Source organism: Dysidea avara, chromosome 3, assembly GCF_963678975.1.
Source record: "Dysidea avara chromosome 3, odDysAvar1.4, whole genome shotgun sequence".
NCBI lineage: Eukaryota > Metazoa > Porifera > Demospongiae > Dictyoceratida > Dysideidae > Dysidea > Dysidea avara.
Genome location: NC_089274.1, coordinates 15,174,586 through 15,202,462, shown reverse-complemented (window position 1 = coordinate 15,202,462; position 27,877 = coordinate 15,174,586). Strand labels below are relative to the sequence as shown.

The 27,877-nt window shown below is 36.8% G+C and overlaps 1 protein-coding gene across 1 annotated transcript; it reads right to left on the bottom strand.

The window, feature by feature from the left end:
- Positions 1 to 27,844, bottom strand: LOC136249560 (uncharacterized). Its single transcript, XM_066041603.1, has 19 exons — positions 27,748 to 27,844; positions 21,197 to 22,438; positions 20,456 to 20,560; positions 20,152 to 20,398; positions 19,924 to 20,100; positions 19,694 to 19,860; positions 18,656 to 18,722; positions 15,895 to 16,224; positions 15,689 to 15,838; positions 11,871 to 12,021; positions 7,654 to 7,761; positions 7,416 to 7,504; positions 5,680 to 5,730; positions 5,483 to 5,625; positions 5,285 to 5,435; positions 1,433 to 1,570; positions 1,238 to 1,378; positions 362 to 588; positions 1 to 307 (listed from the first exon to the last, which is right to left on the bottom strand). The coding sequence occupies exons 2-19, from the start codon at positions 22,423 to 22,425 to the stop codon at positions 82 to 84; spliced, it is 3,897 nt and encodes a 1,298-aa protein (XP_065897675.1). The 5' UTR covers positions 22,426 to 22,438; positions 27,748 to 27,844; the 3' UTR covers positions 1 to 81.
- Between the last annotated feature and the right edge of the window lie 33 nt (positions 27,845 to 27,877).

Genomic DNA, 27,877 nt, shown 5'->3' with positions numbered 1-27,877 from the left:
TCAGTTATTTAACAGTGTCAAATTGAGCATAAAAATGAAAAGAAAAACAAACAAGTAATGATCTGTGCTACACACAATTTATTAATCATTAACAGTAACATAGTCATCTAATTCATCACGGTATTCTGCATAATAATTTGCAACTGGTATTGACAGTGACAATTCTTCTAGGTTAGCATCTGTTGTTGAGGTGAGTGTAGTTTTCAAATGTTGAAATGCATGTCTTGGCTTTAATACAACTTTCTTGAACATTCTAGTTGTTTTATGGTCAGTTTCTTTTTCTTTGACATTCCTTATGTATTTTTTCCTGCACACAAAATACAATTTTATATTTTATTGCATACCTTGATGATAAACTTACTGGAGAAAGCTAAGTATCTTAATCACTGAGAAAATTAAAAAGTAGATGAATGGAAGAACAAGAAGAATAACAGCAAAATCTTCATTTTTAAATTGTTTATTGTCAATGGAAATAATAATAAGATCCAACAGTATCAATGCTTCAATCACTCCCACCCACTTATGAGTATATGGCTGCACTCTTGAAGTAATCACTAGCATCAACACAGCCATGAATATCAAGGCAAACTATAGAAAAAGAATCATGCATGTACATTAGCACAAAGTGTGTGTCTGGTAGGACCACCGAATATGTTGGCATAATAATGAGCATAATAGGTACCTGAAATCATTGAGCATAATTCTAGCATAATAGGCAGAAGTTGCAGAACACTTGTGCAATACCATAAATTCTTATCAAAATACATTATCACAGAAAAAGATCTATATACTCTAATAGAAAAGTCAGCAACTCTAATAGAACAATCAGATAGCTGGCTGTTCTATTAAAGTATATCAATCTTTTCTGTGACATGCATTTTGACAAGCAAGGATTACAGTCTGTGCTTCAGCCACTTACTATTTTTCCTATGAAGTGCAATTTTATTAGAAAAAAAACATGGGAACTGAGGAATAAATAATGAGCATAATTAGGCAAAATTTTTGAGCAGTACAGCATATCATAATAGGTAAAATAATGAGCATAATTGGTGGGTCCCTAGTGGTTAAAAAGTGACATAGATGGATTCTGGGGGTACAATGAACGAGGAAGGTGCACTTGGTCGCCTGTAGACCAGCTACTAAGAACAGCCAGTTACTTTTTAACAAGATCATATATGCAATTACTAATTATCAAAGTCATCTATACTTAATTACAGCTATATAGGTAGCTGGATACCTGTGTACAATCACTGTAGAAAGCTTCCAGCAATATATATACTATAAAAAATGATAATCTTCTGACCAAGTCATACCCACTCCACCAGGGGCATTTATTGTCAACTCCAGAACTTATTACATCTTTTAGAGGACCAGCTTTCTGCCAAATGATACGGTACACCAATAATGATGGCTACAGTTTGATTATACTCACGTTGATTAAGTTGAAATTTATTGCAAGCACAAACGAAGTAAACGGTATCAGTATCAGTATTGATACAAGTATTGCTATTACTCCATATAGAAGATGTTGTCCAGTAAAACATTTCAGTGTTCCATCATAGTAGTACACCTATATGGTTAAATTATAACACGGGTGACACTTATCACAGAAACTACAATAAACAGGCCTTTTAGTCCAAGAACTGCTGCATGGTGCAGAACAGTGGGCAGGCTAATGGTGTGCAGCTGAGATATAACCAGATCAATACTGGATAAACCAGCTGCAATCTTCAAGCACAACCAAGCTCAATTTATTCAACATTACACATGAATTGGTCCAGTTGGACCCAGGTAAAGCATATGAGATTTACCGCCTGATTAAAATGTGACCTGGATGACCTGACCCCATTTCAGCCTACAATTTAAAAAAAATTATATATATAGTGGAATTTTTTAGCAACTGACTGACTAATACCTTTAGACAAGCATAACTCAAGGGCTACTAGCTATTTTCACTGTTAGATGTTGCTTCAGCCTGGCAAGTGCCTTATGGCATACCGAAGTATGTACAATGTATGCATCAGACTTCCTTTGTCCTCTATTGTGTCCTATTTCCCTTTGGTAACAGCTCTAGGTATTAATTTGTGGTAGTATGTGATGGCTTCCTATGGAATTGTCTGTATTTTGGGTAAGTGACTGGCCATGGATTGATAGCAGAGGCACTTCTCATACTTTGTAATGCTGTGTAATGGGTTGAACATACATAGCTAAAAGTATTAATGGCCATTTTACATTAACACAGGTTCAGATGAAAACAATAAGTCTGGCACCATTCTTTCTTTTGATGCAGTATGTGTGGGTTTACCAATCATAATTATGTTACAAAAAAGTAAACAAACAAGCGTAAGGAAATATTAAGAACCTAAAGCTCGACTAGAGATCATAGAAATGAAAGTAGTTGAACAAGGGAAGTCACCTACACCTGTAGATATGCTAGTGGACATTTAATACCTAATTCAGTTATAGGTATAGACTGAAGTAGGGATTAAATATACACTTTCAGGTGTAGGTGACCTCCTTTGTTTCACTGCTTTCTATTTCTGTGATCCCTGGTCAAACTTAAAACTCCTAATTTTTCCTTGCCCTTGTTCATTAATTATTTTGTAAATTCACTTTTAAACAGCCTGGCTGCTTTAGTGCAGATCTACATTTACTGGTAATTGGTACAAATTTAATGGATAGTTATCTAGCTTGAAAACAATGAAATTAGCTATTAACATCATTGCAGCCATTTGTTGTGGAAAATATGAAGAACTAAAATAAGACGAATTTTGAAGGCGTATACCTCAATGATGCTGGGCAGATTCGACTCAAATTAGGAATGGGAGTGCCCTACCCTGAGGATGCTTCTACAGCAGAAATGGTTATTTATACCGTTTAAGCACTATGGAGCTATGAATACATGAAAACTTCTTTTTAAATTTTATTCCCGGGGTTACCAGCACCCCTTGCCACCACCCCTAACACTAAAGGTGTTAAAAGTGTTAGACAAATACTAAGATCAAATTTCAATCAATGAGCTGGAGCCACCTGACTCTCAGCTAGTGTAAGGTCAAGTGCTCCTAGTGAAAGTGGACGGCCCTGGCTCCTCTCAAACACAAAATAGCAGAGCATAACCATGACACCACAGAACTATACGACAACTCCTTCTGAAGAGAGACAAGGAAAACATGTCTTCTGTAAAATACAGCAGCAGCATGACATCTACCACCCCTTAATGTTAAAAATACAAGTGGGGCCATCTCAATTTCCCTAATATATTGTCTATACTTTTGTAGTTTCTCATGCTCAAAACATCAATAAAGTGAGGATAGCTACTTGGGTACCACAATATGAAGGTGCATTTGGATTAAACACTTTGACATCAAAAAATGCCTTCTGATGTTTATCTCCCCTGAATCCTAAAGCATAAACGTCTACACGAGCTCCATCCTCATAATTAGCTGTTGCATATTGAAGGGTCTCACTTGTAAGAGGCTGCAATGGATACATGAAAATGGTGTTTTCTGGTTCCGTAAAACAAGTATGTCGCCCACCCACACTGGCTGTACTTGGCCGCATGACAGGCTATTTTCATAATGCTTGTAGTACTCTAATAGAACACACATTTTTTTCTGAGTACCTCAATACAATGCATATAGAATGTTCTAGAATTTTCCTGATAGGTCTACGAGTTATCATTCTAGTATATCTAAACATTTTTACAAAAAGGTAGAAATTGAGTGAAATGAGCAACTAACAGCAGTGGCAGAGTGGTAAGGGCTTGGGTATATAGGTGTGGAGGTCCCTGATTTGAACCCTGGAGAATTTTTTCTGACAATTTTTGCACACTTTTTTCTACTTCTCAGTGACTGTTCTATTAGAGTATCTCAATCACACTTTTTTCACATGTTTAGTTTGCTTGATATCTCCTTAGCTAATACTCTCAGTACTTTCAAACCACAAAATGTTTGTACTATGTTAGACCCTTTTTGTGGTGGATTTTGGAGGTGTCTAAGTTACTTAGACCCTTACTTAGACCCTTTTCATGTTTATTATGCGCACCTGCACTGGTAGCATTGGCAATGCATCGCCACCTGATAATTAATTTTAAACCTGTAAGTGTTGTTATGGGTGGAGTAATGGCTTGTTTCTACTAATGAATGCTACATTTCTCTGTTGTCAACAGTGATAAGGTACAACTACATAAGGGATCTAAATAACTGAGACTTCAGACCACAGGGGTCTAAGTAATTTAGTACTTGATGGCCCTGTAGTAGCACCTTTGCTTCACTCAGGTGCCACAACACAGGGCCATCGGGTTACTAAATTACTTAGACCCCTGTGGTCTGAAGTCTAACTTTTACATAGTAGCTTCATGTACAGACCAATTTTCAAGTTGTTCCATCAAGCGGATTACCCTGAACAAATCGCTTTAGAAATTTTCAAAATTGCGCATATTCTGTTTTTCATAGTTTGATCTGTATGAAAATCGAGCTGTAAATGTGCTGCATTATGCTTGTACTGCCCTCCAAATTTGAAGTCAATTGATAAAGTATGCACAAGTTATTGCAATTTTTCTAAAGTGTGTGAAAAAAATTTACATAAGAAGATTAAGAAGAAAATACGACGAAAATACGAAAAACTTTGAAAGGTAAGTTCCCGCCAGATAAAACCGTGGTTTGGCCAAATGCATGCCATTTATTTAATATTGGACAATCAGTGAATCACTACTGCTATGGCCGTGAAGGTACATATCTCAGTGATGGCTGGGCAGATTCAGCTCAAATTTGGAATAGGAGGTGTCCTACACAGAGGGAATTTCTGCAGCAAAGCTGGATAATTTCCGTTCAGGCACTATTGAGCTACAAGTGCATGAAAACAGCGTTTTCTTGGTTCCTGTAAAATACACACTTGTCTGTCGTACATCAAAACAAGCTGTACTTGGCCACATGACACACTATCGTGTGTCCTGATTAAAGCATTAATATATAAGATAGCAAGTCCATTGATGCATGTACGTATTGACAATACTGCATTGAAATATTTCTATATGGGAGATAATAAAGAGCACATTTTAATTTGCTACCAGGTTGTAAAACATACATACATGTATATAGCAAATAGTTATACAACTACTGTAGTACTGGCACTCATCCCTGTAACCAGTTAGACAAAGCAAATTGCATATCATATCAGCTGACTTAAACAAGAAACTATATTGCATTGCATGTGAAAAGAGCACTGTGCATCAATAAGTCATTAGTTATGAAAGAGTGAGCAGTTGATTTGGAAGATAACTTACTAGAGTTCCTTTAAACTCAGTGGGTTCATACACTTGTGCACACCTCAATATATTCAAACAAGTATCCGCAGTGTAGACATAAGCAATGAGAATTAAAAACCAAATGCCATCAACTGTTTTCCTTTTGCTTAAGTGAGGAAAATAGGGAGCCCTGTAACGATGCTTTACAAAGTAACTATAATACAGTGGTTCACTTACAGAGTGACATATGTAGCTACAGTTGCTATGATAAGTATTGGTGATACAAATCCAATTGTAGCAACTTCTAATGCATCCAAATTTGATGAAATACACAATGGGAGAAACAAACTAAATCCAAAAACCCTTGATAAGTAAAAGTGCTAAAAAGAGACATGACACTACATTAAGTCATGTAATGTAGCCATCATACATACCCACTGTAGCTCCCCATTCCTAGTTCCAATGTTATAAACGTAGCCTACAACCTGAATAAAACAATGCAAAACCACATACAACTCACCACACAGTTAACATAAAATTACACACTTAACTGTTTAGCAACAACTGCAACAATTCCACTTTAAAATATGCTTTACGGCTATCACTTATGAGCATGCATGGTGGTGTCACTAGTGTGAAGGTTATTAGATAGGTATATGCGCGGCATCTTAGGTGTTTATATACTAACATATCGCTAGTTAGTTAGTTAGTGAAATAATGAAACATATATAAAGAACCTTGCATGGGAAGATTATAGCAAATACTGTTCTAGCCATACAGAACACAACAGTTCTTGGGCAGTATAGAACACTTTGATAGACCCACAGTTCTATATCCGGTAGGTATAGAGCTACACATGACACACTAACATGTGTCAGGCCTATTTGCAGGCTAATAGCCTGCTTGAGTGAACAATCACCAGTGCAACCAATCAACCAAGCCAGTCTAGGCGCCCACGCTGCACTGGCTGACCAGTCAACCCAACCAATAAAACTAGAACCACTGGAGTCAATTTATAGACATGCTTTGAAGATTTCAATGATGGTTATTTTACTACATTTTATTGATATAAACGTACAGTAGGAATATCACGGAAATATGTTTATTAAGTACCATAATCAAAAACGTTTAGTCATTAAGAAGACAGACTAGACTAATCCAAGTCCAGAATAAGAATAATGCATATGCTATACATCAAATATTATAGCACTCAAAGAGTAGTCTTGAGATGAAATATAACATTTGGCTTTACCTCATGCTGTTTTCGTGCTATATTTGATGTATTGCACTTCCAGCAGTGCTTTAACTTTTACCTTTAACTCTTATGTATATATCACTGTCACACTGAAGATCAAAGGAGCCACCTGGGCTACATTTGCAGTGTAGCTCAGTTGGCGACTTGCCCGGGCTATATCTGAATGTAGCCTAGGCTACAACTGGGCAGTAATTATATAAACATTAAGGCCAAAATTGGCTGTGGGGATTGATTAATACTCAAGTGGTCAGCATGCACGACTTGGAGGTGACCATGAAAACCACTCAGATGAAAAGCATTTTGTTATCCTTGCTAACCTATGAGTTGATAACATTGGGCTAAGGTGAGAACTAGTGCTACATGTAGCAAGCATTTGCATGTTTTTGAATACAGACCACACACGCATTACTGATAACATGAAATTACCACTCTACACAAGATAATCACTCTACAAACAAGCGTATCCATCTATAGGCCTTTAGTAAACACTCTGTTATTATGCTTCAACAGCACTGATTAACTCGCATAATTGAAATTCTGTGTGATATATCTCTAGGATTTGTCCATTCATCATAGCCAAACATAGCCGGCTGCTGACCCATAACAAAACCTTTCAGGCATGTATATTATATAGTACATTCAGTAGTTGCATTTGTATTGGTTTGAGTGATTGATCACCTGGCATGGACTATTATTAGCCTGTTATAGATCAGAAGTGCTATACATTAGCTGTAACATGGGACATTTGGACTTTTGCCTGATATGTATGCCTTCAGCCCTCAAGCCTGTAGAGCCCTTGGGCTGTTGGGCATACACATATCAGGAAAATCCTCATGCCTGTGTTACAACTAATACATACAAAAATCATTAGTTCTTTTTCATCCATGCTTTTGCAATTCAGTACATAATACATACTTGAATATAGAAAAGAAATCCTTTCAGTGCATTTGGTAGACGAACATTGCATAGAATAATCAGTAATGAAGTTACCACAATCAAAATACCTATAGCAAAAATGTTAATTATGGAATATTTGGACATCACAACACATGAGTGGTTTATGATCAATACATACGTATGTTGTTACACATAGCTACTGTGTGGAAGTATTATCGACATCAATGACATAGATTACAGAATAGAATGTACTTACAAACAATGACAAAAACTATCACATCCCATGCTCCACATGATCTGCATTCAATTAAGTTGAGAGCAGTTCCATGGTTATCACTTTTTGGACACTTCCCACATAAAAATCCTAGAAAATTAATGACCACCAAAGCACAAGGTAAAATACACCAAAATAAGTACAATTATAGCTCAGAGTATGGTTTTTTGGCATGTGGTTCACACAGAACAACACTGTAAAGTTGAGACTTTATGACTATTAAGTACATATGTACTATGAAAGGGATTACATTTTTAGGCAAGGCGAATTTGACTACTTGTTTCTCTTCATTACTTATTTCACACAAATAGGGGGAATTTATGTACCAAGTTTGCTAAAAGCTCATACACATTTGCTGAGTTCTAGATGTTCATTTGCATAAAAGATGGCTTCTTTGTCATGGCTACAAGGTAAACTATCTATGGGAATAACCTGAAAATTGGTCTGTAATTAAGCTAACCATTGCAAAAAAATAAATTGGAGCAGAACTACAAGGCAAACAGAACAAATCACAGGGTTAAAATACTTTAATAGAACAGTCATCAGACACAACAGTATGCACCAGAAAATATTGAAAACAAATCACCCAAGATTCACATTAAAGTCCTCTATACCTAAACATCCAATCCCTGGGCCACTGAGCCACTGCCACCATGCAGTTACTACTTACTTTCCATAATCTCTTGCCTATAATATGAATGCAATTTCTACTTAAAGCTTTTAGTAGTGAAATTTTTGAATTAATTTTAACAGATCTACCAATGAAAGGTTAGACAATATTCTACGTTTGCTGTAGTAGAAGTCCTAAAAAAATGTGCACTATATTTTAATCCAAGCTGTGAAAAAAGGGTGTGGCCTCCAAAAAGGCCAGGGTGGAAAAGATGTGAAATCAAAGGTGGCAGCCAAGAAATGACTGTGATGGTAGGTTAATGGCAAAATTTTAATAACGACAATTCGGGTGAATTTGTGAGAAGGGATCGTAGGAAAATTTTATTAACGACAATTCAGGTGAATTTATGTTGCCTTCTCACTAAATTCACTTGAATTCTCGTTATTAAAATTTTTTCCATTAACTTACCATCACAGTCATTTCTTGGCTGCTGCCTTTGATTTCACATCCTTTTTCACCCTGGATTTTTTGGGGTCACACCCTGTTTTCACAGTTTGGCTGTTTTTTGTTTTGTTGTATAGATATCACTTCTTTTTGTATTTATATGTTCCAAAGCTGGCGTGTGGCTAGCTTTGGAGTTTCTTTTACTTGTCTTCTTTTTCTTTACTGCAGAAAAGAGGAAGACATCAAGAGCTGAATTCTCTGGATACTTTTTATAATGATGCTTTTTTTTTTTGCAAAAAATTAAAATTATCACAAGCTCTCTACAGGGTGACTTGTTTGTAACTGAACTCTCTACAGAGTGATTTATTTGTAGCTGAACTCTCTACAGGGTGAATTGTTCGTAGTTGAACTCTCTGCATGGTTTGTAGCTGAATGTTCTAACAGAGTAACTTATTACTACGTATCAGAATGTTCTATTAGGGTGACTGCACTATTAGAGTATCTCAATTGCGCACTTGATACACCTAATTGACTTTCGCAATGTAACTCAGTGATTTTTAATCTGAACCCTGATTCCTTGTAGTAAACTACTGAAAGATCGTTCTAAAATAATTAATCTACCTCTCTACCTATTTTTCTGCTGATTCCATTAGCTAGTTTGCCTGGTAGGTGTGGCAACTAATACTTTTTATAAACACAAGTTGATTGTGCACATTTTACACATGGTTGACATTTTGTTATATGTCCATGACTGTTAGTGCGATTTCTTTCAAACTACAAAAGGTTTGTACTACAATAATTACTCCATGTACAGACCGATTGTCAAGTTATTCTGTCAAGCAGTTTACCCTGGAGGCGTGACAACAAATTGTCTTTGGACTTTTTAAAAAAGAGACATGATTGTGTAGAATAGCTATAAGTGGGTGTGTTGACAACTAACATGGTCACTCAAAAGTGATGGTTGAGTAACCCACTTTCAAAAGCAATCATCAGATGATGGTATTTATTGAGTGATAATTGTCTTCTAAACCACTTTATGTATTCACCAAAAAACCGCAACTCGCTTTAACTTTGCAAACCTGAGATCAACCTGGGTTGAACCCTACTGCTTTGTAGGGTTGAATTCACTTATGATATTTTATGACTTTGAGGTTCAACGGTTAAGAAGCTCATATTATGAACATGTTGAATGTGAACATGACCATATGAAAAGGGTGTATGTATAGTAGTACTAGCTATTAAAAAAATTAAAATTTTAAAAGGAAGTAGGGATTGATTATACATGCTACAAAAAGTAAGGAAACAAGCTCAAAAATGTTACAGCTGAAATGAGAAATGATCCAGCATTATTATAAAGTAAGGAAACAAGTTTGTTTAGACAACTACTTGCTAAAATGAGATATATTTTAATGCCTACTTTTGGCTAACATCTTGAAATGAGACCATCAAATTAGCCAAAAGTAGGGATTAAAGTGAGTCTCATTTTAGCAAGTAGTCGTCCAATCTTGTTTCCTTACTTTTTAATGCTGGATTGTTTCTCATTTCAGCTGTAACATTTTTGAGCTTGTTTCCTTACTTTTTGTAGCATGTATAATTAATCCCTACTTCCTTTTAAAATTTATATTTTAATAGCTAGTTTGTTTACTTTTTATGTTTAGCTAGCTAGCTATATTATACTCTTTGCTTTCCACATAGTATAAATATCACTTGAAGCAACTATCTTTTACCTTTGTACGCAATAAGTACCTCTAAAATAATTATTGTTTTGTCTTTTAAAGCTATTACAACAGGCTTCAGCTGCATTTCTAATGGCAGTCTGGATCCTGAGGTGGATCTGCCCCTCAAAGGCATTATTAGCTAGCTACCTCGCAAAAAAAGCTAAACTAGTATGACTATAAAACGACTACCCAGAGTTAATAAATGCTATAGACAACTCCTTGGGTACTACACCCGTTCATCCTCATCTTACACACACGTACTCACGCTTTGTTAAAATCACGTGTTTGGGTTGTGGCACCTGCCGCAACTATTAATTATCCTTCAAGAAAAACAAAGAAGCTAATGAATGATGAAAGCAAACAGCATGGTTCAGTGGACGGAACAACAGATTCGTGAATCCGCCATCATTACTTTGGCTGTCTGAAATTTCTGGAGCAGTACACCTAGTGCACTGGGTCTTACAGCAGGCAGGCAGGCAGGCAGGCAGGCAGGCAGGCAGGCAGGCAGGCAGGCAGGCAGGCAGGCAGGCAGGCAGGCAGGCAGGCAGGCAGGCAGGCAGGCAGGCAGGCAGGCAGGCAGGCAGGCAGGCAGGCAGGCAGGCAGGCAGGCAGGCAGGCAGGCAGGCAGGCAGGCAGGCAGGCAGGCAGGCAGGCAGGCAGGCAGGCAGGCAGGCAGGCAGGCAGGCAGGCAGGCAGGCAGGCAGGCAGGCAGGCAGGCAGGCAGGCAGGCAGGCAGGCAGGCAGGCAGGCAGGCAGGCAGGCAGGCAGGCAGGCAAGCAGATGAAATTGGCTGGCAGGCAGGCAGGCAGGCAAACAGACGAAATCCAGGTGAATTTCAAAATTTTAAAATTCACTGTACATCGAAACATTCGACTTTTGCTTGGTACAGCATCATTACAGCAGTACTAATGTATTCCAGGTAGTTTTTTCGGCTAAAACTTATTGTAAGGCTGTTTTGTAAAGTGTGATAAATTATGAAGCCATATGATTTCTTATCAATCCCTACCTATTAAGTACTACTGTACTTAATGATAAGCATTTCAAAGAATTTGAAATGTATGCATATACGCTGTAAAATTGCCAGTAAAAAATAGCTACCTTGCATGAAGAAGGGTGGATATTTGTTGGAACTGCAAAAGGCACATACCAGCCTTGAATTGTAAAATTGTTGCATAAAATGAAGGGTATGTAATGCACTATAATATAGCCTTTCTCAGGATAGCAGACGAAAAAACAACATTATTTTTAGCATTTAAATAAATATTGGCAATCTATCAGAATATCTTATTTCTAGACTAAATTTGAATCAGATGCACTAAAACACTTTCATGATGAAATTTTATGCCACAGAAATATTTTGATGATTGAATTAATGGCAGCACTTTGAGACAACATTCATTTTGGGGATGTACAGCTATTGCATTTACCAGTTCTTCGTTGGTTACACTGCTGATCAAGATCATCATCCTCTACTAAACACCCTGGCAATCTTCCTTCTTGTGTACAGTTCTGATAAGATGGTGGCATTCTTGCAGTTATAAAATATCCATCAGAATCAAATCCTCCATATCTATCAGACTGTGTACATGTATTAGCATAATATGTAATGCATATCTGAAAACTCATAAATGCAACCAAATGGAAACTCACTAGACAAGTATAAGTAAAAATTTGAATTTTAAGCTTGATTAGAGATCATAGAAATAGAAGTAGTGAAACAAGGGAGGTCGCCTACACCTGAAGATATACTAGTGGACATTAAATCCCTACTTCAGTCTATACCCACGACTGAATTAGGGATTAAATGTCCACTAGTATATCTTTAGGTGTAGGCAACCTCCCTTGTTTCACTACTTCTATTCCTATGATCTCTAATCAAACTGAATATTCTTATACTTGTTTGCTTACTTTTTGTAATATAATTATGACTGGTGAATAGTGCTGTGAACTTGCAGAGTTTACTAAAACCGGTTATTGGAAGGTGAATAATTGAATATTGACCAGTTATTGTCTGATTGTAAATTAGCAGACATTATGGCACTAAACATGCCTGTTGGAAGCCTTAGGGTGGTACCAAAGTGACCATCAACACAATAACAGCTATACAAGTACATATTTACACATGCTTTGAAGTTATGTTACGATGTTAAGGCTTCTTAGCCAATAATTGGCTTGACCTAGACAATACTGGTTCGCAACACTACCGGTGAACCCAAGCATATCGCATTAGAATGGAAAGAATGGCACCCAGACTTGTTTTCACCTGAATGTGGCAGTGCGCCCCAAATATCACTTACTGAAATAGCAAAGTGGCCATTGTGCTTTGTTTTCAGCCATGTTCAGCTCGTTACAGTGTTACAAATGAAGAAACACTTGGAGAAGGACCTCTGCAATCAAACAGTCATAATGGAAAACTCCAATGATTCTGTAGGAAAGCCATCATGAGGCACTACTGCAAATTGACACCTTGCACTGTCAGCAAAGATAAATGGGACACACAGGAGGACACACAGGAGGACACAAATAAGTCCATGAAGTATGCATTGTAGATACTGTGGTATGACCAGTTGGGCTGAAGCTGTAATATTTATTAGAATACACGCATGCGCATATATAACACGTGACATATATTATTGTATTCGAAGTCTTTTGTGTAGCAACTATCACATGGTGTCAGAAGTGGGATAACCTCACTCCTCCAGATCCGTTAGACTTAGACAGTAGCAATGTTTCTGATGCGTGGAGAAAGTGGAGACAACGTTTCGAACTCTTTTCACTGGCAAGCGGCCTCAGCTCAAAAGGCGAAGGAATCCAAGCAGCGACACTATTACACGTAGTCGGGCCGGACGCAGTAGAAGTCTACAACACATTCTCATGGGAAGATGCAGATGACAAAAGTAAAGTAGCAAAAATCCTGGAGAAGTTCGAAGCATATTGTGTGCCACGGAAAAATATCACGTGGGAAAGACACGTGTTCAATACTCACAACCAATGTAACGGCGAAACCATTGACCAGTATGTCACAGACCTAAAGACCAAAGCTCAAACATGTGAGTTCAAAGACCTGAAGGACAGCTTAATAAGAGACAGAATAGTGTGTGACATACACTGTGAAAAAACACGCAGTAGGCTCCTCAGAGAACCCGATCTAACACTACAGAAGGCTATTGCCATATGCAGGGCAATCGAAATAACATCGTCCCAAATGAAGTCATTTACCAATGATCAAGCCAACGACCTACCAGCCATCCATGGAATACGCTCACAGAACAAACAAGTTCAGAAGCTGTACTGTGACCGATGTGGCAATTGGCACACCAAGCAACAAGTCTGTCCTGCACTTGGAGCCGAATGTCGAAAATTTGGCCGTAGAAACCACTTTGCCAAAGTGTGTCGCACAAGAGCAACCCAATCGCAACCACTATTCCACTACAGTATCCAAAAAGAGGCACCAGACAATGATGACTTGTTCATTGGGACACTTGGACAAACTCACAAAGTAAAGGACTGGTCAGTCACTATCCTAATGAACCACCAGAGGACCACCTTCAAGATTGACACTGGCGCTCAATGCAATGTGATACCTCAGTGGTAATACCACCAAGTGTGCAAAGATCCACTAGCAAGCAAATTGTTACACATTGCAAATTGCAGTTCTCCAGACATGGAGTCCCAGACAAATTGATAACAGACAATGGTCCACAATTTTCTAGTACAATTTTCAAACAGCTCTCACGAGAATATGGATTCGAGCACCAAACAGCAAGTCCACATTACCCACAGTCCAATGGCATGGCAGAGAAAGCAGTCCAAACAGCAAAAAACCTAATTAAGAAAGTCATTCTAGACAATCAGGACCCATACTTAGCTCTACTTGAATATCGAAATACCCCCATCTCAGACACATTAGGATCACCTGCACAAAGGCTCATGGACCGAAGGACAAAGACCCTGCTTCCAACCACAACCAAACTATTGCAACCAAAACTCATCAACCCACAGACGGTACATAAGGAACTCAGACAAAGGAAAACACGGCAAAAATATTACTACAACCGCCACACGGCAACTCTATGACCACTAGCGGTGGGAGACAGAGTGATGATGAAAGCAAAAGGGAAATGGGAACCAGCAACAGTTATTGCCATCAGCCAAGATGGGCCTCGCTCATACATAGTTAATATTCCAGTAGGACAAAGTTACTGACGAAACCGACGGCATCTAAAACCAACACCTAGTAGCCTGAATGCAAAACGGCACTACCAAGCTGATCACAGCTGCGATCACTGGCTAGAGGATGCCAGTATTAGTGATGAAGCTGACACCGCTGAGACTGAAATGCCAGCAGGACAAAACAGTACACCTTCACCCCCTTTACAACGCTGCAGATCACAGAGAACAATTTGGAAGCCAGCAAGGTACACCGACACAAACTATAGAACTCTGACACGCACACACGTTTTAAATGCACATATTTATTGTAACTGTATGATTGCATACTCAAACAACAAAGGAGATGTAACATATATTAGAATACACGCATGCGCATATGTAACACGTGACATATATTATTGTATTTGAAGCCTTTCGTGTAGCAACTATCACAGAAGCAACATTGAAAATGAAAAAAAATCAAGCTCATAGTCTTGCTATGAGCATTCATGTACACTACATAATTATGTAGACTATTTTGTAAACACACTTCAAAATACAACAAAGGTGGTTGGGACCTCAGGCTCATTACAATGGTAATAGCTGGTGTACTCCCCCCCCCCAAAAAAAGCAAGCAGCTGGTATAAGCGTGTTCAAAAGCGGTTACTGTGATTCTCCAAGTGCACAAGTATACATACATAACCAATAATGTGACAACTATGCAGCTAAGCAAATTGGTAAACGATAGTCCTAGTATATCGATATCCCTATAAAGCAGGTGATTTACATTCATGCATTAAATTCTAGTGCATGGTGTTCAACAATACAAGGGGTTAGCATCATCTAACCATAACAGGGTGAGGCCGTTTGGAATGGAAATACCAACACTTACATTACGTTCACCATACAACACTTAACCTAAGCATTTTCATGCTTAGGGAACCACTTAACACCAAACAGTGAAGCATACAATAAATAGAATACTTAAAAACAACACTGTGGTGAATTTTTTAACTGAGATGATAAACTAGTTTCAATATAGTCACATATACATACATACACATACACTGGTCAACTAAAATACATATCGTACCCGAATATAAATGTGTGCTTGGCTAGCATCTGGTCTCAGAATATCATTACTACGTTGATCATACATGAACATACATTTACCAGTATCATTGTTGTACTCATAACCAACATGACAACACTGCACATTTACAGTCACTGTAGCCTTATTAACCTGTAAGTACATAATAAGCATTATAGGTGTAGTATATGACACAATAAAATACATACTATTCCTCCCCTTGATGAGTCAATAAGGTTAAGTGTAAAACTGGAGACAAAACTGTTAGAATTTCTATAGTTTACATCACATTTCTGCAGCTGCTTTTCATGAGTCACAAACAAGCTCCTTTGTAGCTTTAAATTCGTTCTGCTGACAGAGGCAAAACTTATCAAATTTTCATCAGTAGAATCCAAATGTACTTCTATAACTGATGATGGATTTTCCAAAGGATTTTTTTGGTAGGAATATATTGCATCTTTAGTGTTCCTATTTTCATCCTCAGCATACAGATACAAATTAAAAATTTCTCCAGGAGAAGCTGTTATATTGTCACTTTTCTAAAAATTAACAACCATGCACATGTTTAATAGATCTGATGAGAGCTAGCATATGTATACTATACCATGCAAAAACAGCTAAACTGTATAGAAGGGCGCAGCCTTCAAAAAGTCCGGGTGAAAAAAGTTGTGAAATCAAAAGGTGGTGGTCATGAAATGGCTGCAATGATGTAGATAATACAAAATGACAATGATGTAAGACAAAGTAGTGCTCTACCAATACAGAAAAATACCAAAGGATCTATGTTAATATTGATAATTGCTCACGTAATTTTGTGCTTGCTTGTTCATGGCTATAATAGTTGTATTATAGTGTCAGTATTTATTATAATAGTAAATTCAAGTTAGGTATGCATGATTGTACTATTTGTCTATCAGTGACTGTTCTATTAGAGTATCCCAATTTTTCATACAAAACGTGATAAGTTGCAGTTGATCGACTTTTTAACAAAGCAAATCCTGCACGGCACCTTATATGTTAGAATACGATTTCCAGCCTGTTGTCACAAGTTTTTACTAGCATAGCAATTATTATGATGATTATGATTCCGACGATTGGCACAAGTAGGCCTTAGTGGTTGTGTACTACCCTACCAAAATCGGTATTGATTGGATGGAATACTAGAGAAGTTACAATGGTATTGTATTGCAGAGTTTTTATTTAATTACTTTTGTAATGCTCTAATAGAACTTTTTGCGGATTTCTAATAGATCACACATAGAATGTTCTAGATTTTCCATTGGTAGTAATGGTAGATCTGTGAAAGAGTAGATTTTAGCTAGAGTTTTCATTTATAAAGTAAAATACAGTGAGGGGCTCAGTGGTTAAGGATTTGGGTGTTCAGTATGGAGGTTCCTGGTTCGAACAGTGGTAAATTTTTTCAGCATTTTTCATGCACTTTTTATCCCGTGGTGACTGTTCTATTAGAGTATTTCGACCCCGTAATTTACAGTTGTTTGGTTTTTTCCTAGTAACTCTCTGCTGTCAATGCGATTTCTTTTAAAGTACAAAAGGTTTGAGCTATGATGGTTAACCTATACACATACTGATTCTTAAGTTATTCCCATACGCAGTTTACCCTGTAGGCGTGACAACAAGTTGGCCTGTTTTAATGCGTCCATAGCTCTATGACTATTTATCAGAGTTGCAATTTTGCACCAAACTTGGTACATGGTTGTGCCGCAATACGTTCATAAAATGTACTAAAGCTTAAGAAAATTGAACTATGCACTGCATTTTATAATGTAAAGTGTGTGAAAAGAATAATCTAAGCCTCTGAGTCCTCTAAATGGAAAAAAAAAAGAATTAAAGTTAAATTTTGAAGGCTCATATTTCATGATTGTGTTAGGTAATCTTGCTCATTTGTTGATATGTGCATGGGGTGCTGAAGATGGAGGGCGTTTGCGGTATACCGTAAGTTCTCTAAAAATTTGGCCCCTTTATTTATTCGGCACCCGTATTCTAGCAGTGAAATAATTTCCTCTAATAAAAACTGCGGCACGTTTGCTATTTTGTGATGGATGCTGATAGTGATGAGAATGTCAGAGTTGTCTAGCCTTAATATCGACGATACCAATTATACTGTGACGAGTGGTCGATCAACTAAAATTAGTGGTGATTACTATCTAATTATAGGCCGAAATTTGGCGAGACGAAAATTATTGATTTAAAAATATGCCGAATTTTTAGAGGACTTATGGTAAAAATGATTTAAATTTGAGAAGGGAGCACAGAGCTGTATATGCATGAAAATTGTGTTTTGTTTCTTCCTGTAAATATACTCACAGTGTGGTGCACTGGCTTTCTTGGCCGCACAACACACTACCATGCGTCTTGATACTGGTCTCTTTATATTTAGTAGTTATCTCAGTTTACTACCGATATCTACTATCAAACAACTATGCATTTTCAATAATGTAAATGTGATAAAACCCACACCCTACATAGTACATATTTGGAATGCAGCAGAACAGAATGAATTTGAGGTTGAATGTGCAACTTAACTGTAGTGAATTTGACCATGCAGCCACATTCTCACTATACCATACACTCTAACAAATGTACAGGATAATCTACTTAAGCCACAACAGATCCATGACAATTTTGTTAGTTTGTAGTCAAAGCACTTCTGCACCAGGTGCTTGTTTATTTCCAGAATTTAAGCAAACACTTTAAAAACTGGCAGTTATGACCTGAAAAATTAGTATGTATCTGCATGGCACACAAAAATTATAACTATGTTATAACTAGGTAATCACCAACACAACAGAGCCTCTTGATTAATGATGCACAATCAATGAAGACCAGCTAATCATAATGTACGTGTGTATTTAATTTTTTCTTGGGGCTGGTCCCCCTGGACGCATCAGTAATTACTAGCTGTCCAGTACAATAAAAAAGAAAAGAAAAAAGACTGTATCATCAACTTACTATTATCAATAGAGATGGAGCTGTTTCAAATTGGCGTCCATTCAAAAATGTACCATTGCTATCCCCACTGTAATATGCACATAATATAATAAGATTTTCACATGGAAGGACTAAAGTACCAAAGAGCGTTCTATTTTCCCTACAAAACAAAGGTTCAGTATGAAAAATACATTGCAGTTACGTGGAAGATATAGTATGGTTGTGAAATAATGCAAATTAGCTCACTGACAATGCTGTTGATCATGTGTGTGACATTTTAAGTACTATAACTAGTTTAACTAATCCTAGCTGTTGGACACTTACCGATGGGTAAACACTAAAGTGATTGGGTACACTCAACGAACACTCTGAAGCATGGATGACAAGCAAAAAGTATAAAGTATTGTTCACTTAGTTGTATGAATACAAAGAATTTGTGGCAAGATCTTGAGAATATTATTACACACTCAACTTTGCCTTGTGTTGTATTAGTATGACCACTAATGTTTTATAGTCCATACAACTTCATTATAACAATTATGTGTATAGGCAATGGAAACAGGGAGGCGGCACAGGGAGCATGGCTTCCCACTTATTGGACAATGTTTGCAAGAAAAATTAAGATACTCTAATAGAGCACTCAACTACTCTAATAGAACAGTTACTTTACCTTTCTATAAAAGCTGTAAGTCCATAGCTTACTTAATTTATTTGCAAAAAATATATATGATTCCAATTAAAATGCTCTGTCAGAGCCTCTAAAATGTAAATTTTTTTCTGGGGCCAGACTTCCACGAATTATTATCCATATCTGTTGTATATTTGCTTCAAGCTCCACCGTATAAATTTCATTATCAAAGCTGCCCCCCCCCCCTCCTTGGCCTGCTCCACCACCTTTGATGTGCATCTAAAGTAACACATATGTATGCAGTAAACATTGGATTTATCTAATCCAGCATACATCAAGGACTGCTGAAACATTCATATAATAGATTAATAATCTCATTCTACCACTGTTAAATGCAGTCATAATAGTACAGTAATAAAGTATTTACTTACAGATTAAATAAGGAAGGAAGGGAAAATATTGTTGTACTGAAAATACTTCTATTACTGTTCAATGATTCACTCTGACCAGCAACACATCTCACAACATTATTAGCGAAGAAAGTGTGTCCCTGACCATCTTTGTATGACAATATGTTATCAGTAAACGTAAAGTTTACCTGTGTGGAACAGTGAGTATAATAGTGCTATACTTATAAGACTGTTTCAATGATAGCTCTTACTTTCCATTCACTAGGGTTGTACTCATTTTCACCACCAATATTGTACTGGATGAAACAGAAGTTATTTAAAATCAAAGTAGCATCATCACCCCTGATGTTTTCTGCACCAATGGCTCCCCCCAACTGTAAAGCGCTGTTGTTGATGAAGGTTAAGTGTGTATGGGGCATAAGATGAAGCTAAACAAAACACCATAAAATTACTTCATATATCAGGGTGATATAACACACCAAGGCAACTTCTCCTAATCTCATCGCACCACCAATAGCACCTTTATTATTATCATAAAATAACATCTTGCCATCAATGGTAACTCTAGCATGATTCATGTTTATTCCCCCTCCATAGTTAGATCGAAATATATTTGTGCCACAAAAAGCCACTAGAAAACGAATTCCAACAACAATACCTGTAATCAATGATGTTGGGAAAGTGTTTCCTAACCACGTTACATTATTCTTATTGTACTCAAATGTGCTAGAATAAAACAACATTAATAAATTATTTACACAACATTTATACACACACTCTTACCAATTTACTATACTGATAGGAAAACTAGCTATGTCCACACGAGCATACGATGCTACTCCAATTGCAGATCCAGCAACAAATACTGTGTTACCAACAAATGTGCAACTGCAAAATAGTTGTTAGCAAATATGTATTATAGTACAGTATGAGTAACATGAAAATGTGAACTGACTTCACAAAACCATCCTTTGGGGGACAATTAACGCATGTATGCTTTTGCAGATAATGATATTTTTATAAAGCAACAATTTATCAGTTTTGCAGTGTTGTGAGTGAATTTTTACTAAAAATGGAATTTCCTACAGATGACCATTTAGATTATTACATGTACGTACAAGAACCTGACTCAATTTCCTACTAGTTTTTCAAGAAGTGTAACTATATCACAAGTGCTCACACTGGGGTTGGGGTGGTAGGATGGGAACCAGCTAGGATTCAACTACTTGTCTGATGCTTGATAGACTCTAATAGAGCAGTCATGTTAATCAAGTGTGTAAATAAACTTCGTGCACTGTAAAGATAGTTTTCACAAAAAAATGTTACAACAATTTTTTTTGCACAAAAATAAAGCAAAATTATGGTTAATCAGTCACCATTAACATATAGCGCAGAATGGATTATACATGTGGTCTAAAATTGAGGGCTAATTGATATATATATATATATAACCTGGATGGACGCATTTACGTTTACAAGTTTTAGTCAGTTCATTACTTGTTTAATATTTCATGATATACATACTTATTGATGGTGGCTTGATTGGAATCTGCCCCTCCTTGTGTGCCAGTTAATGAGTCAGGGACAATAATGCCTATAGCTCCACTTGATAAAATGGCAACATTGTTAGAAAAATTTGAGTCTTTTACAGATAGCATGTTTTTATCAGATGTACCATAAATAGTCATAGCAATGGCACCTCCATAACCTCCTGATGAGTGCAGATCATCACCATTTAATAACTTGATAATAAAATCTGTCATAGAAAAGTCTGTATTGATGCTTTCAACAAAACCATCTAGATCTGTTCCTTTAATAGTCTCATTACGTTTCCTCAAAGGACCACCAAGTGCTTTATTACCAAAAAATTCACACCCAGCTATGTCAACAGTATTATTAACTGAATTAACAGGTAGTAACACTATAGCGCCTCCTTGATGTATTGCTGTGTTGTTGTAAAACCGACAGTTGGTAATACTAACATATGAGTCATTAACTCTATTCATCTTTAAATAAATTGCTCCTCCATTTCCAAAAGGGGTAAAAGTATAAGGCCTTGAGTCATTTGATGGGTCGTAATCTGTAGTCTTATATGCAATGTTACTTGTAAAGGTACAATTTGTAATTATGACTTTAAGGTTAGCTTGATGGCCAGCAAATATTCCTAAACCTACACCTCTATTAGAACCAGTTCCATTTGTAATCACATTAGATGGATCATCAGGCTGTAAACCAACATTAAAGTAGAAGAGGCAGTTTATAATTGTAATATTGTCACTAAACAATAGTTGAACTCCATTATCGTTATTGTGATGGAAGGAACAATCAGAAATATGTATACCAGTAGTGTTGAAGAAGAATAAACCTGATGTTATCGTTCCACATCTACTAAAGCTCAGGCCTGAAATTGTGATATCAGCAGAATGATCAAAACCAATCCCATTGAATGCTGTATTTGTAATCTCTCGGCACTTTACATCAACAGCTGCACCATCTCTTTGCCTTTTAATAATTACATTTTTAAAATTAACAAAATTCATGTTGCTAGTGTTAGCCTTAGTGGCATAGTAGTCTCCTGGGTGCACCAATATAGTAAAAGAACTAAATGACTTGTTTAAGGCAACTTCAATGACCTGTTCAGCAAATGACTTTTCTCCAGGTCTAACGAAGCACTCTGAATCTGTGATACACTCCAGTGCAAATGAGACACTTAGTATAGTACATATGACACTTGGTATAAACATGTTCATCATACAATTGCAATACCTGTAGAATTCACAAAGTGTGAACACCTACACATAAATATTAAACTATTGTATAGGACAAACTAAAACAAATATAGAATAAATATGATATCCAAGAAAAACACCAAGTAACTACCCAATTTTAGCAAAGCTTGATAACACAATCAGATTACAGTGGCATCTTGGCACAGAGAAACTGATTCAAGATCATAAGATCATAAGCACACCAGCTGAGCAAAGTGAAAAAAAATTAAGCTTACATACGTATAATAAGTTGGAAAGAAAAATTGATGGAACTAAAGACACAGCGAGTAAGTGGAAGAATCATAACACCATGGCAACTAAGAATTACAGTGATACATTCAATTATCCATTATTTTGTGTGAAAATCAATGTTTACATCTTAGATATAGTAAATTACCATTCTATGCATACTTACACTATTGCACTTCTGGTAACCAACTATATTCATTTTATACTTGCATGTGAAAGGTCATGGGATGTCTAGTTATTCATAATCAGCAAGCCATATTAGCTCACACTGAAGATGTGATTCACTGTCATACACACTAACTATTAGCCTTCATAACAAAGAACTTGTGGGTATGAAAAAGCCATACTTATGACCGTGGGCAGTTCAACTGTATATAGACTGTTAATTGCAGGCACGCATCTAAAGTGTAGGAAAAAGACAGTTCCACACAACTAATTATATTCATGGACAGCTATGTACATTGATGAAATACAAACACAGACTTCTATACACATATATATATACACCATATAGCTGTTTATTTTGTTACTTCATAGTTCAAGTAGAATATGTCATAGTATGGATGCAAAGAAATAGTGGTGAACAAAACAAAGGTAACAATGCTGCTACAAATGTACGATGACATTAGCAGTAATTTCTTGGCAACACCCCATACACCTTTAAAGCTGGGCTGTTTAGATGGTATTCATGGCTTGCATTGCATGTATTAGTTCTATTGCCAAGATATTCAATTCTCCTCTTTAGCCAGAATTGAAGAATGTCTATTACAGCGGCTTTTTGCTACATCTCCTTAGTCTGATAAAAAGGATTGTACCTTGCTAACTGGTAGGGTGTACCATACAACATACATACCTTGTTGCTGTAAGCAGTAAGTGTTCCAACGAATCATACTCGTGTTTTGACTGCATGCAATACACCAGTTTTCAAAAAACATACATAAAAATTAGTTATAAAAATGCTTAAGAGTACTGCAAAACAAAAAAAAGAAAGAAAATTGAAAATATGATGAAATCAAGGTAAACATTGGAGTCATTCACTGAGCTCAAACTTTTGAAAGCAAACTTTCACTACAATAATAGTACATCTCCATCTGGGAATGTATGGTTATAGGTGTGTACAACTAAACTATGCAATATTCAAGTCTTATAAAACACACACACACACACTTAATTATCTGTCATGCAGTAGCACTGGCTTCATGACACATTACTGTGCAATGGCCTACAGTATTTTACATAGCATGTCCATGCATAACAAAGGAGAAAGCTGAACCAGTTTCTCTGCTGCAGTATATACAACTGGCATAGGTAGATATGAACACTGGAAAGTTAAAAACAACAACATGGATTTATAGATTATCTATAACTGATCATGCTGCTATAGCTGCTGCTTCTTTCTGTAGCTACTTATGTTGCAGCGCACAGTTGCTGTGACTATTACTCTTCTTCCTGTAGCTGCATGTTGGTTGCAATAATCAGAGCTGGTAACAGAGATAGGAGATAAAAGAAGAAAAAGTCATCAGAAAACAAAAATTAATAGACAGAGAAATGCATAGACCAATTTTGATTACCAATGTAGTCCAACCAAACTATATTTTGTTTGACTCTTCTAAACTAATTTGATCTTGACCATTTTCCTGTGATATACCAATATCTGTATCTTTAATACTACTTCACAAGTTTCAGTGGTCGTTACTACAATGAAGTTCATGGGCTTGCTAAGAATTCAATAATGAAAGCAGAAATATATATTTAATCCAAAATGCTCAAGATTTCACGTACGATTAGTATCAACATGTTTTGCATTCAATTTGTAACTCTGAATGCTCTATTAGAATGCATGACCACCCTAGTAGATTATGATTATCACAGACAAGACCCACAAGAAGGCTAACTTAATACCAAGTCTTGTGTAGCCAGACTGTTTTCTCCATACAGCCCTTATCGATTAGAAAATATAAGTGCCTTTTCTAATTGATAATCACCATGCAAAGAAAAGAGTTTGGCTACACGAGACTAGAAAAAAGAGCATCTATATGTGTTGAACATTTTGATCATCAGCTTTTACATGGGGTTTGATTTTTGAATTATAATTTCTTGATAATTTCCATTCTGTTACAGAATGTTTGCATCACTTCAATGGCGGATCCAGGATGGGGCATTTGGGGCAAATCCTCCCCCCTCCACTGACCTTGTGGAGGAGCCAGCCATAGTTCTAGTAAAATACTAAGGCCAAGATCGGTTTATGAAAGTCATGAAAATATGCATATTTTAATAGTATTTATTACAAATTCATCTGAACCAAAGCAAACCAAAGTCAAACTAGCTGTGAAAATGTCAACCAGTACCTTCGTGCGTACTAAGCGCCTCTAAAAATAATCATCGTGTTGCTGTTATTTAAGACATTCAGAGCCTTTTAAACAGCTTTTAAGACTTCACAACCATCTGCAAAGGCCGAAATGGTAAAAATCAACAGTGAGACACTACTAAGAGGTCAGATTATTTGCTGCTTCAAAAATGCAGCACTAACAAGAGAACCTGCTATCCCCAACCACCTACAAAATTAGCTTGTTTGTGCCCCTCCCCTTGCCAGCTCCTGGATCCGCCCCTGCACTTGATAGTCTAATCTCTTAATGTTTGTATCACTTGATAGTCTAATCTAATAAAATTCAGCTAAGCAGTTTGTCTGATAGGTGTAACAACAAACTGTATAATATAAAATTTCACAAATATTTGTTATTCTCCAGTTCTTTATCCAATTTGTATGAATATATTATAACACACATGCTTATTATAACTTTCTAAATTTGAAATAAAGCAAGTAAGAGTTATTCACATGTCATGAAAGCAAGAAAACTATAACTGAACAAGTTTTGAAGGTGCATATTCTGGAGATGGCTAGACAAATTTGGCTGTGCTAGAAAATTTCTACTGCAAGAAGGTCTATTTATATGCTAGTCTGTAACCAACAGTTTGTAAATGTAGGCGACCTACTTATTTCTAATTTTTCCTTGCATTTGTTTGTTTACTTTTTTGAATTACGTATTATTATGTGAATCTGCACACATCACATCAAAAGAAAGAATTGTGCCGGACTTATTGTTTTTGACTGAACATCATCAATTACTGAAAAGCTGAGGTATCCACTACACTTCGTCTTCAGCTATATATCAGTCAGTCAGTAGAAAATTCCACTGAATAATTTTTCTAAAACGTAGTATCATTGTATCGACCTATTGGAAGGCACTTAGCTATGGGCTTGGTTATGCCTGAGGCTGGTTTCTGGTAAATATATATTTTTGAGAGAAAATGCAAACTTGCATGTACAGCACAATCTCTAATATAAGGTTTGGTAGCCATGATGGGGGAAAAGGAACATTTGGAGCAGCATAAAGGTATCAACTCAACGTTGAAACCGGGTCACTACTGCTGACCCGGATGACCCACTGACCCGGATGTGACCCAGATTAATTAAAGCCGAGACGTGTTTCGGCTAGTCTCGAGCGAGCGAACGAGTCTACATTTTCAGCGTTCGATTCGTGTTGAGTAAATATTGCAACTTCAGCCTAGCTGTAGGTTGAAGACCAAAAAAAAAAAAAAAAAGGTCTTCACCTACTGACAATAGCTACCCCTCACCATAGATACCCTCAATTTCGTGCTACATACTACACTTACTAACAAATGAGCGTGGCTGAGCGTATGTTGGTAATGCGATAAGTGGGCGTGGCTCACGAAAGAGCTACGCGATAGCGTTTATAAGTTTCCACGTCGTCAAACGAACAATTTCGTTTCTCACGTGATCCAATCCGGGTCAGACCCGGATAAATTGTAAACCGGGTCAGACCCAGATGACCTGGAGAAAATGTGACCCGGATGACCCGACCCGGTTTCAACGCTGAAAGGTATACAAGGGATATGACAACACCTGTTATTGTGCAGCCCTGCAAGCCTACATATACCTTTGAGAAAAGCCATATAGATAATCAGTACTGAATCTACTGATAGATTTTATTTTATCCTCACACTATTCAACAATTATTATAGCTGTTCTTCCGTAGTCCTTACAACAGAATCAAACAAAAACATTAACATACACATACAATTCAACGTCAAGGACAAATAATCGAAATTTGATATCTTTAAAAAATTCTGTGATACACAGATATTACACGATAATCGAGTCTTGAAATCTTCACCAGAATCTTGAAATTTTGGGTGATTTTCAAATCTCGACTTGTAGGCAATTTTGCTTGGTTTCGGACCCCTTGAATTAAACATTGAATTACAAACCATGATTCAGGAGATGGTCCATTACCAAGTTTGGATGGACATAAGGTTATGATAAAAAAGAAAAAAAAAGAATGTATTACAGACATATGGGAATGCAAATTTAAAGCAACATAGTGCAGCAGTGAAAATACTGCTGTTAGGTAGCATCAAAAGTTATCAACAATCTATTACTATATGATTTAGTATCAGAAAACCAGGAAAATATTGGTGTTATCATCTGGCAATTTCAGTATTTTATAATATTGCATTTACTAATGCAAATTTGATACTAAATCATATAGTAATAGATGGTTGATGTTACCTAACAGCAGCAGTATTTTCACTGCTGCACTACGTTGCCTGAAATCTGTTTGCATTCCCATGTCTGTAATACATTCTCTTTTTATCATAACCTTATGTCCATCCAAAGTTGTTAATGCATGAATAGCATTGATGGAAAAAAAAGTGTGATTCTGAACTGGACTAGAAAGTAAGTGTTTCACCACACTGACGCACTATAACGAAACATAGTATATAATCTATGCACGAAAGAACTTCACTGCAGTGTGTGAAGGACAGTAATGCATGTGCAGAACAACAAGGTCTGGCTGTAGTTATTATATGAATGTTCAGTGAAGTCCAAGATAGGAGGATCCAGTGAGATGCTATGAGGCTGATCAATTCAAGGATCAACTTGATTACGTGGCCGAAGATGATCGCTACCCGAAGATCATTGCCGCGGTGTTTTTGCTGTTTGGCACATCACTAAGTGTGTGTTGCATGACTCACCCACAATAATGTTATATACAGAGAGCTTTAAAACCTCGCACAATTAACCTGGTACAGTACATCGCCTGGCACCGTGCTGTCCTTAGGCAATACCGGAATGCACGTGACGAATGCGGTAAATAATATATCC

Excerpts from the sequence above, each read along its gene's own strand:
- LOC136249560 (XM_066041603.1), bottom strand. The coding sequence starts at position 22,425 with ATGATGAACATGTTTATACCAAGTGTCATATGTACTATACTAAGTGTC. Across the intron at positions 5,626-5,679 it reads GGAATGGGGAGCTACAGTGG|CACTTTTACTTATCAAGGGT; the intron begins GTATGTATGATG and ends GTCTCTTTTTAG. Across the intron at positions 1,571-5,284 it reads CTGAGTTTAAAGGAACTCTA|GTGTACTACTATGATGGAAC; the intron begins GTAAGTTATCTT and ends TTAACCATATAG.